The sequence below is a fragment of the Protomyctophum parallelum genome (assembly GCF_964188405.1).
Source record: "Protomyctophum parallelum genome assembly, chromosome: 7".
NCBI classification, from domain to species: domain Eukaryota; kingdom Metazoa; phylum Chordata; class Actinopteri; order Myctophiformes; family Myctophidae; genus Protomyctophum; species Protomyctophum parallelum.
In genome coordinates this window covers 32,390,234-32,404,596 of record NC_139705.1, presented here as the reverse complement: position 1 = coordinate 32,404,596, position 14,363 = coordinate 32,390,234, and the positions used below count along the sequence as shown (strand labels likewise).

The 14,363-nt window shown below is 41.5% G+C and overlaps 1 protein-coding gene across 1 annotated transcript; it reads left to right on the top strand.

Moving 5' to 3' along the window:
• Window positions 1–120: 120 nt before the first annotated feature.
• Window positions 121–13,116, top strand: nt5dc2 (5'-nucleotidase domain containing 2). The gene is made up of 14 exons (XM_083769031.1): window positions 121–394; window positions 1,936–2,120; window positions 2,239–2,313; window positions 2,979–3,034; window positions 3,210–3,303; window positions 5,682–5,810; window positions 6,621–6,681; window positions 6,902–7,004; window positions 7,283–7,384; window positions 8,709–8,790; window positions 9,558–9,644; window positions 10,611–10,751; window positions 10,903–10,967; window positions 11,984–13,116. Exons 1-14 carry the CDS (start codon window positions 163–165, stop codon window positions 12,243–12,245), a joined length of 1,674 nt encoding a protein of 557 aa, XP_083625157.1. The 5' UTR covers window positions 121–162; the 3' UTR covers window positions 12,246–13,116.
• The last annotated feature ends 1,247 nt before the right edge of the window (window positions 13,117–14,363 follow it).

Here is a 14,363-nt window from a genome sequence, read left to right as displayed (position 1 = left end):
GAGTCTCTGCAACACTGCTGCAGCGGGGAAAAAACCTATTTTCTACACTCTACACAGTCTATGGTTCAAACACATCTGCTTGTTTTTTTGGGGGACATCATGTCGTGCAGGACATTTGGGACACTTGGCCAGATATGGCACAACAGTACCCGGGCCCTCGGTATGAGCGTGGCGTCAAGAGGAGCTCATGAGTCCACGGGAACAGCACTGGAACAACATGGACAAAAGCATCATGGAACAAAAGACCGTAAACAAAGTCCCTCATCATCCAGCGTTAAACCTCCCCTAACACCCAGACATGGGCGTGCAAACATCTCTTACGCAGCTGCACCCAAGTTTGACACAAAAACTATGTTATGGGCAAAGTACAATGAAGTGAAACGACTTGTGCACGGTAGGTGTTTGCTTGTTTCTATTTGTTTGTGACGGACGTACACTGTACGTGTTTCCACATGGTTGCGTTCCAACACTTTATTTCATTTTGTGTTTAAAATACCTAAAGGTAGGCCTATCCTACCTTTTTGGTGTTAGAAAAAACAGACTAGGCTATCAGGCCAGGGCAGTCAAAGGTAAAAGGAGGAATAGCCTTTATTTAATTAAAAGGCAAGTTAATTGCCAACGTGTTTCGACCATACGTCTTCATCATAATAGTATTCATTTCGTTTTTGTTATTCTAAGAATACCACAAAACGAACTCTTCTCGCTCAATGCACGTGGTGTGGGTTCCAAACAGTAATAGTAAATACACAGGTAATTGTAGGCTATAGACATGCATATCATTATCAATCAATCAACCACTCTGAAGCTCCACAGCTCCTACATTTCACAGTATGCCGAATGGGTACATTTCATATATTGGTGGTGTTTGCCAGCGAATCTTGTAGACCAGACCCATTGCAAATGCTGCACTCTGTCGTCAACTGTACTCCACTGTACTGTACTGTAGTGTACTCTGCTTTACTGTACTGTACTCCGCTGTACTCTACTCAAATGTACTGTAGTGTACTGTACTCCAATGTACTGTAGTGTACTGTACTCCAATGTACTGTAGTGTACTGTACTGTAGTGTACTCCGCTGTACTCCGCTGTACTGTACCAACGGCGTCAACTCCGCGGGTGCTCAGGAGCAGAAGCACCCACGGGCAAAATAATAATATCAATATGCAGTATATGCACCCACTGTCCACTGAAATGTCCCTTCCCCAGTGGTCATGTTGTCATGCACGTAGTCACATACCTTTACGGGGGTTTGGGGGCGCTTGGGCCAAGATAGGTGTTGGGCCGCCGCGGCGCCGCCCATGGGCATTCAAATGCTAACAAAACTCGTTTTTTTTTCCACCGCTGGGCGGGGGGGGGCTGCACCCACTGCCGTTATAGGAACCTTCTGCGTCTGTACTGTACTGTACTGTGCTGTACTCCTCTGTTCTGCTCTCTTCTGTACTGTACTGTACAATACTGTACCGTACTGTATGTTACTGTACTGTTCCATACTGTACTGTGCTGTACAGTGCTGCTGTGCCCTGTGTGTGCGCACGTGCGTGTGTGTATGTGTGTGCAGTGAAAAGGGAACGTGCCGGGGAATGAGAAAGTTGTGATGTAATTTGCGTCACAGCGAAACATTGCGCAATAACAGTGTGTTTGACAAAAGTAATATTTGTACAGTAAATATGACAGTTGCATGAATGCAATGTAGTGCAGCTGGATTCTGGGATCGTGCAGATTTTATTTTGCATGGAGAGATGTGTGCTAACAGTGTGGTTTGGTAGGAGAAGGAGCACGGATAAACGGCCATGTGCTTGTGTACCCCCTGTTTATTAGGGTAGAAGGATGTGTATCACATACCAAATGTGAAAACAATTTTGCAAAGTTTCATTCAAATGTTATTTATTATTATTATTATTAATTTTAACCCACTGCACCTACCGATCCCCATAGATATCCTTCCACCAGGTGTGTGCAAAGTGCTCAATCCTGCTACCATCTTTGCCAACAACGAGGTGGACTTGGGGAAAGTGGACATTTATGGTTTTGATTATGATTACACACTGGCCCTGTATTCGGACGCACTGGATGCAATGATCTACAACAAAGCTCGAGAATTCCTTATTCAACACTACAAGGTTTGCAAACAACTTTACTACAAAAATGGGATACATAATATATTAATTAGATCCTTTTTTAAGATGATGTGATCTGTTTTGGTACCATCGTTAATGAGAACCACATGTATTCAAACAGTATCCGGAAGGAATCAGCAACTATGACTACATCCCAAACTTTGCTACACGTGGCCTTCATTATGACATTGAAAAGGCAAGTAATACATTTTGACTCTTTCACATCGATGCCCCCTTTTGTGTCACAGCCATTTATGGGTCATCAGACTATTGGGGTGTCGGACTATTTGGGTTGGGTGTCGGTACGTATTCCCCCTTATGGAGTTTGCCCTACCTGAGGATATAATGTGCTAAGTTGGTGCCACACATTTTAAATCACTCCTTAAAACGCCTTCTAAAACCTAACCTAAGGTTTTCTGAAAACCTTCAAATTCACATTCACTGAAGTGAGGGGCGCTCTTCTCATCATACATCGCATTCCGTGCTCAGCCAGTCAAATCATCACAAATGTCATTCCGGCCAATCACTTTTGGCGTCTTCACTTTTCTGCCCTCACTTTTTAATCCTCAATATGTACTTTGCTCAGCCAATCAAATCATTGCTATGGGGTGACGATTAAATCATCATGTTTGTGTTCACACAAACATGATGAAGACAAAGCTGGGCATAGGAGTGGCTAGTGCCCCTCAAAAAACGTATGTTGCTATATGAGACACAGAAGTAGCTCCGGCATGAAAGGTAAAACAACGTATAGGTTACACCAGGTCTAAATGAGCGCATGTACACCTTGGAAACTTGAAATTGTATAAAACTATATAACTATATAAACTAACAATGATATTATTGGATTCTGTCTTGTAGGGTTTGTTGCTGAAAATAGATGCATTCCATTATATCCAACTGGGCACTGTATACAGGTGTGTGATCGTTTATTTGGATAATCTTAAGTATTTATTGACTAGTCACTAGTGTAACATGTAACATATTTTAAGTAGTATCTTGAGCATTCAGACCATGATTCAGACTAGTGACTAGATGGATGGATACATATTCAAGAGGAATAATCATTTCCACAATGTGCTATTTTCCCAGAGGACTGAAACCTGTCCCTGACGAGGAAGTGCTACAACTCTACGGCGGAACGCAACATGTGCCCTTGAACCAAGCCAGCGGCTTCTATGGCAAGGTACCACTTCCTCTCATTCAGAAGCATTTTGTCTGTGCTGTCAAATGTCACTCAAAACTACATGCGGAAATCAAAAGAAATGGGTGAATGTTCATATTAGGGATTGCTAGTTATGCTACTGAAGTTATGTAATAGTATTGTGATGTATAGTAGCTGATTATTTTCCTTAATATTGCAGTCCCAATTATTGTTAATATGTTTTTCCTAAATAATTGAATCCCTTTGTTGCTGCTCAAATGTATGGTTTTATTGTTCCTCTTTGAGCCTGATGGCTGTAGAGATGGGTTGTGCTCTATTAACTTTCGTGACAAGACAAGGAAAACATGCGACAGTTGAGTTGCCCCCCCCCCCCAACACTGACAGGCTCTTCTAACTGTCCTCATCACCTTTGAGTACCTTTGTATATAGATGTAGTCAGCAGTTTCTGAAAAGTGAAAGTCGTTAGAGAATTGATTATGAATCCAGATTGCAAAATGTTGTTTAATTATCAAACTAAAGTTATTACAAATGTGTTTGAATGACTATATAGACTTTCTAAACAATGTTCTTTATTCCCTCCCCTCCTAAACTCCCACAATAAAAACATTCATTTGTCTAACTGCTTCTGGTACAATGAAAGTGCTGATTGCATGACTCATCAGTCCCTTGCGTGATACAATGGATCTACTGTTAAGACATGCCCAGAAGAGGGACACTAGGGTAGCTATGGTTAACATATTGGCTATCATCAGACTAGTTCTCGTGTGTGTGTGTGTGTGTGTGTGTGTGTGTGTGTGTGTGTGTGTGTGACGTGTGCACCTGTTATTCATGGACTTGATCAAGGCACAACAGGTTAAGGCCCAGGCCACACGTATGTGGATCTTTTGCTAAACGCACATTTCTTTGTGCGTTTGGGCCTTTCAGCCACACGCAAACGGCGTTTTCGTCCACTCAAATGGAGGTTTTTGGAAACGGATAAATAAGTGAAGATTTTCGAAAATATCCGGATCAGTGGAGCTGTGTAGTCATGCGAAACGTAGCTTTTGAGAAACGATGCAGCTTGTGCCTGCATGGAAACTACACGGACGGATATCTCCGATTGTTTCTTGTTTATATATCACTGTTAACAACTTTAAAACATATGTTGCATCAACTGCACTACATGTCTGCAGACTGCAGCGCGAGCAAAGGCTCTGCTCTGCTGCATCCTCCAATAATAAATATATCGGCCTACTAGTCCAGTGCGGACTGGTGATTTCATTTGTATTGGTGCCGAGTGCGAAGCTTGAACAATAGATTAATTGCGTTTCGCTACAGATAAACTGTGGATATTAACCTACCAATAAAGGACAGAGGCCAAATGTCATTGCGCAGTACACCATCAGCAAGCCATGTGAAACTATATTCTCGTGCTATATTTATTAGCCTACATTATAACGTGACATGTATTATACACCTGGAAAATATAGCCACTCTACAAGCTCACAACTGGTTGTGGACGCGACACTTCTATTATTCTATAGGTCTGACTCTGCTATTATTTTCTGTGCAGGACTTGCCAAGTCGCCAGAGCAATGGTAAAGTGTCATCATTTTTAAATTATATGGAGAGAAAAGTCGAGAGTCGGGATTTGGAGATTTACGCACATACCGTAGAGACATGCTTACAGACAATGAAAGAAACATGTTCCACTTCCACTCACAATTTAGGTGGCTTTTAAAATGCCACCTAAATATGTACTTATTTCTTCATTCAAAAATATGATTGGCACCTCATAAGTGTAAATATAAAATCAAATATAATATAGCCTACAATTGAAACCTGCTATACTGCAGTGATTTTTATCCTGTGTTAATGCGTTTCTGCGTTTGCGTGTGGACTCAGATATCTCTGTCGTATGGGCAGGGATTCTTTCTCCGTTTTGCAAAAGATCCAGAGTAGTGTGGCATGGGCACAAACAGTAGGAAAAAGCCTCTGTCCGGACAGTGGAGAGCTATCGCCTCCTGTGAAAAATGTCATATGTTGTGTTATTCCTTGCACATGGAGGTGGAGGAATAAACTAGTCTATTTAAGAAAGCTGCCATGTGTTGTGTCCTTCCTTGCCCTGGGTAGTGACTAGTCGGTCACACACATATTTACTTATTTAGCCTCCTTCGAATGCCCCCACCCCTTGTCAAAAAGGGCTAAAATCGTTAAAAGAAGAAAGCAGCAATCTTTTACTGATCTTTGACTTTCTCTAATAACAACCTAAAACATGAACTTTGGGGAAAAATAGGGTGTTTGAGCCGGTGGGAGAGTTGTCCGTCCGGTAGATTAATCATCAGGGAGCACCTGGATTCTTCCTACGATTGTGATTACTTACCATTTTTTAAATTTGTGACGCTTTGTTTCTACCATAGGGACCCATGATTAAGCAGTACATGGATGTGTTCGCACTTCCGGAGATGACTCTACTTGCAACTGCCAACGAATACTTCATATGCAACAACATTGAATATGACCCTGTCCATCTCTATAAAGATGTTTCAGTAAGTCTTATTTACCATCAGACAGACTGTTAATCCTATTTAGCTGTGACACAATTATTATGCCAGCATAATCATGGGTGAACATGATTTTATTCCATACAAAATGTTTGGAACTAAGAGATTTCTTTCTTACCACCTGACTTCCTTGTAAGACAGGCTAATGTGCTGCCAATGGCAGTTTTTTCCTCTTTCAGCGCCTGACCTCTGTGGTCTCTTGTTACCCCTTTGACAGGAACTGGCAAGGAAGAAATGGGTCGTGGCTGTTCATGCTTGCCAAGGCTTGCACATTAGCTCTTAATCAAGAACACAAAACAACTCAAACATTACTCTGCTGGGCCTTAATTGCAGTGCATGACATTTTGTTCCCTACTATTTGTGAAAGGCCTTTTACTGCAGAGGGTTTCAAAGTGGGAGCCGTTAATTCAATACAATTATTGGCCTGTTAAACCACCAAATAATGGCCCTATTTTGGCCCTCATTATTGTTGGCCTCTGTACCCAGGCATCTATTTTCGTTCGCATTCTGCTCAAAAATAAAGCCTGTGGAAACGCAATGGAGTATCTGGCATAGGAAGTGTGAGACAGTCAACTTGTATTTCGCTAACCAATAACATTTAATTAATTTGAGGCGGGTGGGGCTCCGATCAGTGAACCAATAGGATCCACTGGCTTTACTTGCCGGCACCCGCCCCTCTAGAACAGATCGACACACTCACTTAACACAAGTGTGAATATTTTTGCGATATATAAAGTTGGAAGCACACATTGTTGAATTTATCAAATTATCAATGTTCTATTCTATTGCTCACAGGACGCGATTGGGATGGTACATATCCAAGGCTTCATGTACAAGTGGATTATGCAGGATTTGGGTAAGAATAAACTCATGTTGACATTTTTTATACTTAACTGTATCTCTTTAGGAAATATAATGTAAAAAGTCTATATTGGAAAAAGGTATTTTAATCCTTTAAAAGATCAGAAAAAGTATTTCAAATGAAATATGAGATATTGTATTTATTTCTTTACCAGCGGTAGTGATTTGTGATTCATGGTTTGTGATGCTTTTCTGTTCTCTTCTGGCTTTTACAGAGAAATATATAACGCATGGAGATAAGACGCATGCAGTGCTGGACCGCTTGGCCAGTAGTGAGAAGAAGCTCTTCCTAATCACCAACAGCCCCTTTAGCTTTGTGTGAGTGACCCTCTTTCATTGGTACGAAAATACATATTTTTATTAAATCTATGGCATATGATTTGGCAAATGTTGGGCTTATCTAAGTTTCCTTCAGCTCGGTTCAACAAGTCAAAGAAAGTATTCTCTGTTGGTAAACAATGATGGAATGCTCAAGTAACCCAAAAAGTAAAACTGTTACCGGTAATTGTAACTTGGATGGACAATAGATGGCACTCATGGCAGCCTTCCAATGCAATGAAAAAATAATGCTTCGTGATTTCTTGCTCCTCTTATAGAGACAAAGGGATGACGTACATGGTAGGTAAAGAGTGGAGAGACTTCTTTGACGTAATTATTGTCCAAGCTGACAAGCCCCATTTTTTCAACGACTGCTACAAGTAAGTTCCATGACCATCGTAACATGTTTTTAGAAATTATCATTTAAACCGGATAATCGGAACTCTTACTTTGATTGTTTGTCAAGCGGTTATCAAGGCTGTGTGTCATGAAATAATAATAATAATAAACTTATAGAGCACCTTTCATGACATAAATTTCTTTACATAGCAAATACAGAAAAGCAAAAACATAAAATCCAAAAATCTATTAAAATAAAATAAAAAAGCAGTGAAATCTGCAAATCAGTGAGTACATGGATAGCAACAGAGAGATAAAAACTCAGCCAAAAGCAAGGGTAGAAAAAGTAGGTCTTCAACTGCGTTTAAAAAATGTCTACAGAGGCTGCCTGTCTAAGGCAGGGGTTCTCAACGTTTTTGGCTGGGGACCTCCGGATATTCTTTGGCCATGTCTCGCTACCCCCACTCCGCCCCCCCTCCACACCCCCAATACAAATTGACCACTACAATAACCATAATAGAGAAAATACATCATATAGGCCTAATCATTAGGTAAAGTTAATGCAGGTACTATGTGTACTATGTAAACTCTTAATTTCCATTTTCCAGCCATCCAGTTGCATTTCATTGTTTTGTTTGTGAAAATATTCTGGGGACCCCCCAAAATTATTTGGGGGTGGCAACCCCCAGGTTGAGAACCCCTTGTGTAAGGTACTGTGTGAGTTTATTCCAGGCCGTTGGTCCGTAGAAGCAGAAAGCTGCTTCACCGTATTTTTCAGATGCCTTTTTTTTTTTAGGCACCTCGAGCAGTCCAGCAGTGGTGGACCTGAGGGGGGGCGGTTTGAAACATATTTAGGCAGGCGGTCATGGAGGTAGGAAGGTGCAAGACCATTGAGAGCTTTATAAAGCAATAAAATGATTTTTAAAATCAATCTTAAAAACAACCAGGAGCCAGTGTAGAGAAGCTAAAACTGGAGTGATATGCTGATCTCAGTTTTATTTAAAACTGGCTACTGCATTCTGAATAAGTTGTAGCCTGTCAGTTGTTTTCTTTGGCAGGCCAGTTTTTTTTTTACATCGACAGATGGGCTCTGATTCGCGCATTGTTTCTAAGATGGAAAAAGGCAGTCTTAGAATATTGTTTTTTCTTATTATAGTTGTCTGGTTATTTTGTGCTATAGGGGTTATTGACATGTTTTTCTGTAATCTATGCAACCGACTTTCATGTTAGAAAGCATTGTGTGAAGAGGTGTAGTTGAGATCAAAAGTAGTTGAGATTAAACAACTTGTATTTTATCATTATTCTCGTGATGAGACCACTTGTTTGAGGGTCATCATGTTACAAGCATTGTCATTGTTGTCTCAGACCTTTTAGACGCTTGGATTCCAATGGTGACCTCCAATGGGACAAGATCAAGAGCTTGGATAAGGGTCAGATTTACAAGCAGGTGATTGCATTAGTGTCTATGAAAGATTGTATGGAAGGAAAGTAATGTTTTCTATTGGTTGTGCTTACACTACAGACCAGGGTGGAGTTTTTCTTTCACTCTGATTCCCTTTTGGAATGAGTGTGTGAGTTATTATAAGGATCTAAGTAGATCAATTAAAACCGCTGACTGGACATTTTAGACCGGTTGGTGGTGGCACTCAACTGGTTATCAAACTATGGTACTTGCCACACTACGTGGTACATGAGTACACTAATGGAAGTAGTGGTGCAAAAGAGAATCTCCTATAATGGATTCAAAATACTACTATAAATGGAAATATAACTTCACCATGATGCTATTGTACTTTACCTTGGGTAAAAACAAATTGTGGTATTTTGAAAGCCAAAAGGTTGAGATTGAATCACTGCTCTACCTACAGTATATCAGTGACTATGTTCATTCATGGCTATGCATGTGGTTGTAAACAAGTCGCTCCAATGTAAAAGCAATGCACAGAAATCTAGCTCTAGTTGTGTTAAAACTATAGCGGTCAAGAGGTGTCCGCACATCCAAACATTTCAACGGGCGCTTGATCAAATGAGGTCAACTTAGTCTGTGAACAAAAGGAGAAGGTCTGCACACAGTCTTAAATGCTCCCAAAATAATTCATTACCAGAGCGGTCAGATAAAACACAACATTTCGGCCTCTGTGGCCTTCATCAGTTATTATATTACTAACTATACGGTTTATAAGTGTTTTGAAATGTGGTTTTACTTTTTTGTAGGGGAACCTTTTTGACTTCCTCAGACTAACGGGTTGGCGAGGGTCCAGAGTGCTCTATTTTGGGGATCATCTGTACAGTGACCTGGCAGTGAGTCAACGTTTTGTCCATTTGGTGTCGGTGTGTCAGCTGCATACGTTGGATCGCTATGGAAAGAAATCACGCACCTGTGATTTATATAAACTGATCTGAGGAGTAGATTATAAAACCAGACAATTGGAGTCAAGGATTGGGACTAACCGTTTTAGGTTTATAAAATTATAACCTATTACACTGGATGGCTGCACTCACCATAATCATTCACTATTATCAAAAGTAATTCATGTAATTCAACACATTCTCGGTCTTTACTCAAATGGATTCTGCTTAGATGTTCATTACTGACTATTATTTTCATTATCTCCACCAACTGTGGGCGGGACCAGAGATTATGAATGTGTGTGCGTCCAGAGCTAATATGTAATATAGAGCGTCATAAGTGAAGGTATGTCGTCCTCTGTAGCCTGCTAAAAGAGAATGCCCTGCTATTAGACGCAATTCATTTACAATGACAACCTGGTAAATGTTTGCTGGTTTCATTACACCAGTGGTTCTCAAACCTTTTCATGTCAAGGACCCCCAAATTGACACTTATTAGCCTGCGGACCCCCATTTGAAAATATATGCCAGGGACCCCCATGAGAGAAGATATTCTACATTTTTCTTAACCATTTTTTATTTCAATTACCCACAGTTTGACATGCATTAGGCTACGGACCCTCATTTAATGGCATTTCTATCTCTGAGACCCCAATTTATATTGTAAAAATAGTAAAAACTATGTTAATTTAACTCCAAGATAACAAATAGAATCAAACAGACCGGTTAGGGTCCGTTTTGGTTCCATTTGTACACTCTACTGCTACTCTCTGAGTACAGACTCATAAGGGTCCATTTAGTTCCTAATTATACTAACAATAATTTAGCTGGGGACCCCCTGGAACTCCCTCAAGGACCCCTGGGGGTCCCCGGACCCCACTTTAAGAACCACTGCATTACATAACTGTGGTTTTGCAGGACTTGATGCTTCGTCACGGGTGGAGGACTGCGGCCATTGTACCAGAGTTGGAGGAGGAGACAAGGGCTGTGAACACACAACTGTACGCATTCAGTCTGACCTGGCTTCAGGCCCTTACGGGACTATTGGAACGCATGCAGGTACATCCACACATTTCAATATATACTCATGTTTCTATATCAATGGCTCTCAAACCTTTTCATGTCAAGGACCCCCAGAATTATATGTATGTGGCCGGCAACTAGAGTTCTCATCGGATTTCTAAATGTACTCTCTTTCTTTCTTGTGCAGGTTCACCATGATCCAGAAGCACAGAAAGTTCTGGCGGAATGGTTGAAAGAAAGAGAAGAGCTTCAGTAAGTTCATACCGTAGGGCAGAGTTGTGGACTTTGAGCCTCATGATTTGGACTCCAGTCACAATTATGGTGACCACGCACACACACACACACACACACACACACACACACACGCACACACACTACAATAGTGGTCTATATCAAATATTTATGTGTCCAGAAAGAATTACTCTCAACCTAAATAATCTGAAGACCTAAATAATCTGCCAGTGATCTCACACTCTCTTAAAAATATGTGAATGTGAAAACCCCTTACTTCCAGTTTTCTTATGCCACTAGTACCCTCGGTGGCTGTGACAATTCAGTGCCCAGAGGTCTCAGGTTTGTTTGTTTAGGGCAAATGATCATCTTTCAGAAAATTATGAATCAGCTTGACATAAAGGCGTGCCAGTCCGTTACTTGCTTGCATGGGAATTGTAGAAACGTCCGCAAATGTCCAAATTACACACAGGAGTTTTTAGTAGTTGTCCCTTTAATGTCAGGGTAAAGAGAGCAGGTAAAGAAAAGTAATGTTGATCCTGCACAGCTACTAAATCACTTGCCTTCCCAAAAGTATATACCAGGAAAACACTTGCTCACAATAAACAAAATGTTAACTTGTACAGAACATGAAAATATACCTTAACTGGACCATGTGAAGTGCAGCAACTGACCAAGGAAGTGGGGACAGTTGGTGGATAATCAAAGTATTGCAGATCAACACTTTACAGCACATGGAGTGTAGGCCTGTGTTCTCCTGAAACTGGCCCAGGTAACGGCCAAAAGTAAAGACAAATATTGCTGTAAAGTCCTTTGTCCACCAATCAGCTTTGAGGCGAGTTTAGCCAGGCAGGGGTAAACTAAGCGGTGGACATTGCTCTTGTCTTCATGTCTTTCATGTGTTCTGCGTACATGGCTGCTGGGTCGCAAGACAAATTTCAGTGTGAACTGACAATAAAGTCACTGCCTTTATTGAACTCCGAAATAAAGTGATTTAAGAATTTGATTTACCTCCTGTTTTTTGCTTCGCTTGACAGAGCTGTGACCAAAAACCTGTTCAACCCTCAATTTGGCAGCATCTTCCGAACGTGCCACAATCCCACCTACTTTTCACTTCGTTTGTGTCGCTACTCTGACATCTACATGGAATCCATCAGCTGCCTGATGAACTACGACTTCCCCTACACCTTCTACCCGCGGCGCACACCTCTGCAGCACGAAGCCCCGCTGTGGATGGACCAGCTCTGCACCGGCTGCATGAAGACACCCTTCCTAGACGAAATGACACAGATTCGCTGAACCCTTATTTTATTTTTTACCCCAAACACATTTACTAACAAGACATACACATCTCAAAACTATAAATACAAACAAAATAAACAGATGACAGTATTAGTACAGGTAATAATAATCTTTACTGTCCCAAACATATGAGGTCCCCACTGTATACAGAACCATCCTATCGGCGGGTTAGATACACTGAACTCTTCAGCTATGCACACATTGCACAGTGCCTAATGCCTATCTCAAAGCTTGGGCTCTGTTCCTGGCCCGGCCCACACTTAGCCTCAATTATTAAAGATACGCCATCCCAAGTGGAGCCACTAGAGGCAAAATGGTACACAAATCCTACAAATGGTCTCCTGAATAGATTATGGTTAACTTTTTTTTAAAGATGTGTTTTTCTTTTTTGTTACAGTTACAGTAGCTTGACACTAGGAAAGGGGGAGAGAGATGGGGGGGGGGGAGACACGCAGCAAAGGTCATCAGGCTTGGGACTCGAACCCACGACATGGATTACCAGCCTAGGTGCCTGGACCACTCAGCCGCTGCCCATGCCAGATAATAATAATGGATTAACTTTACAGAGACAATGCTGTAAACGCACAATGGAGCGTTCAGGGTGTTGTTACTTGCGCAAGCAGAGCGCGCAAGTACTAGTTTCGCCCGGGACTCGTATGAACCGTCCCAGCCATCCCGCCAATTTTGATGCGTATGCATCGTCCCAGCAAATTGTGCCTGATACGGCAGTGGTGCCAGATTACATACATGTATAGGAGCATTACCTTTAATCCTCCCAACACTAAAACATATCGTCATTACGTCACCATCGAAAACCAATTACACTCTGGCATTGGGTCCTTTAATCCACATCTTTATTACGTCATCATTGAGAGCTAGTTATACAGATGTATGTAATCTGGCACCACTGCCGTATCAGGCACAATTTGCTGGGACGGTGCATATGCATCAAAATTGGCGGGACGGCTGGGACGGTGCGTACGGCGCAAAGTAACCACAGTATACCGCTAATCAATTTACAAATGACATATACATAGTATAACTAGCTCTCAATGATGACGTAAAAAAGATGTGGATTAAAGGACCCAATGCCAGAGTGTAATTGGTTTTCAATGGTGACGTAATGACGATATGTTTTAGTGTTGGGAGGATTAAAGGTAATGCTCCTATGTATACATGTATGTAATCTGGCACCACTGCCGTATCAGGCACAAGTAGTCATTACTGAGATTTGACAGTTTGTAGCGGTCGAAAGTACTTGCACGCTCTGCTTGCGCACTAGTAGGCCATTTATGGCCTACTAGTGCGCAACAAGCGCAAGCGCAACAAGCAAGTATGCACTCGACAGAGTGCAGTTCTAGTTGATAATGTAGCCTATGCATGCTGTATGCTACAATAGACTGTTACAATTTACAATTTAGGCATTTAGCAGACGCTCTTAATCCAGAGCGATTTACAATAATCAGGAACAAAAGCATTTATCATAAAACATGCGTAAGCTAAGAAAGTAACAGTGGAATATCTATATTATGAGACTATACATATAAGCTATATATATATACTACTATGCTATACAGTACATATGTTCTATGGCGTGCTATGACTATATACAATGCAATTATAGTGCCGTCTACATAACATGCTATAAGTCTGTATCAGATGCTATCTAAGTCTACAGAAATGCTATCTAAGGGGGTAGGGTAAGTGCTATGGGCCATGATGGAGTCTAAAAAGGTGGGTTTTCAGACTACGGCGGAAGATTGGGAGTGATGCTGCAGTTCTGACTGCAATGGGAAGTGCATTCCACAGTTTTGGAGCCAGAAGGGAGAAGAGTTTGGGACGTGTGGAGCGTTGTCCCGGCGTTTTTAGTGAGGGTACTTCCAGCTTCCCTGCGTTGGCTGATCTGAGTGCGCGGGAGGGTTTGTAGGGTTCAATCATACTTGCAAGATATGGGGGAGCCATACCTTTGGTTGCCTTGAATGCCAGCATCAGAGTTTTGTATTCTGTGCGGGCAGCGACCGGGAGCCAGTGGAGGGAGCGGAGCAGGGGGGAGACATGTGAGAATTTTGGCTGGTTGAAGACTGCAAGTAAAATGATCAAGATTATATGTTTAGC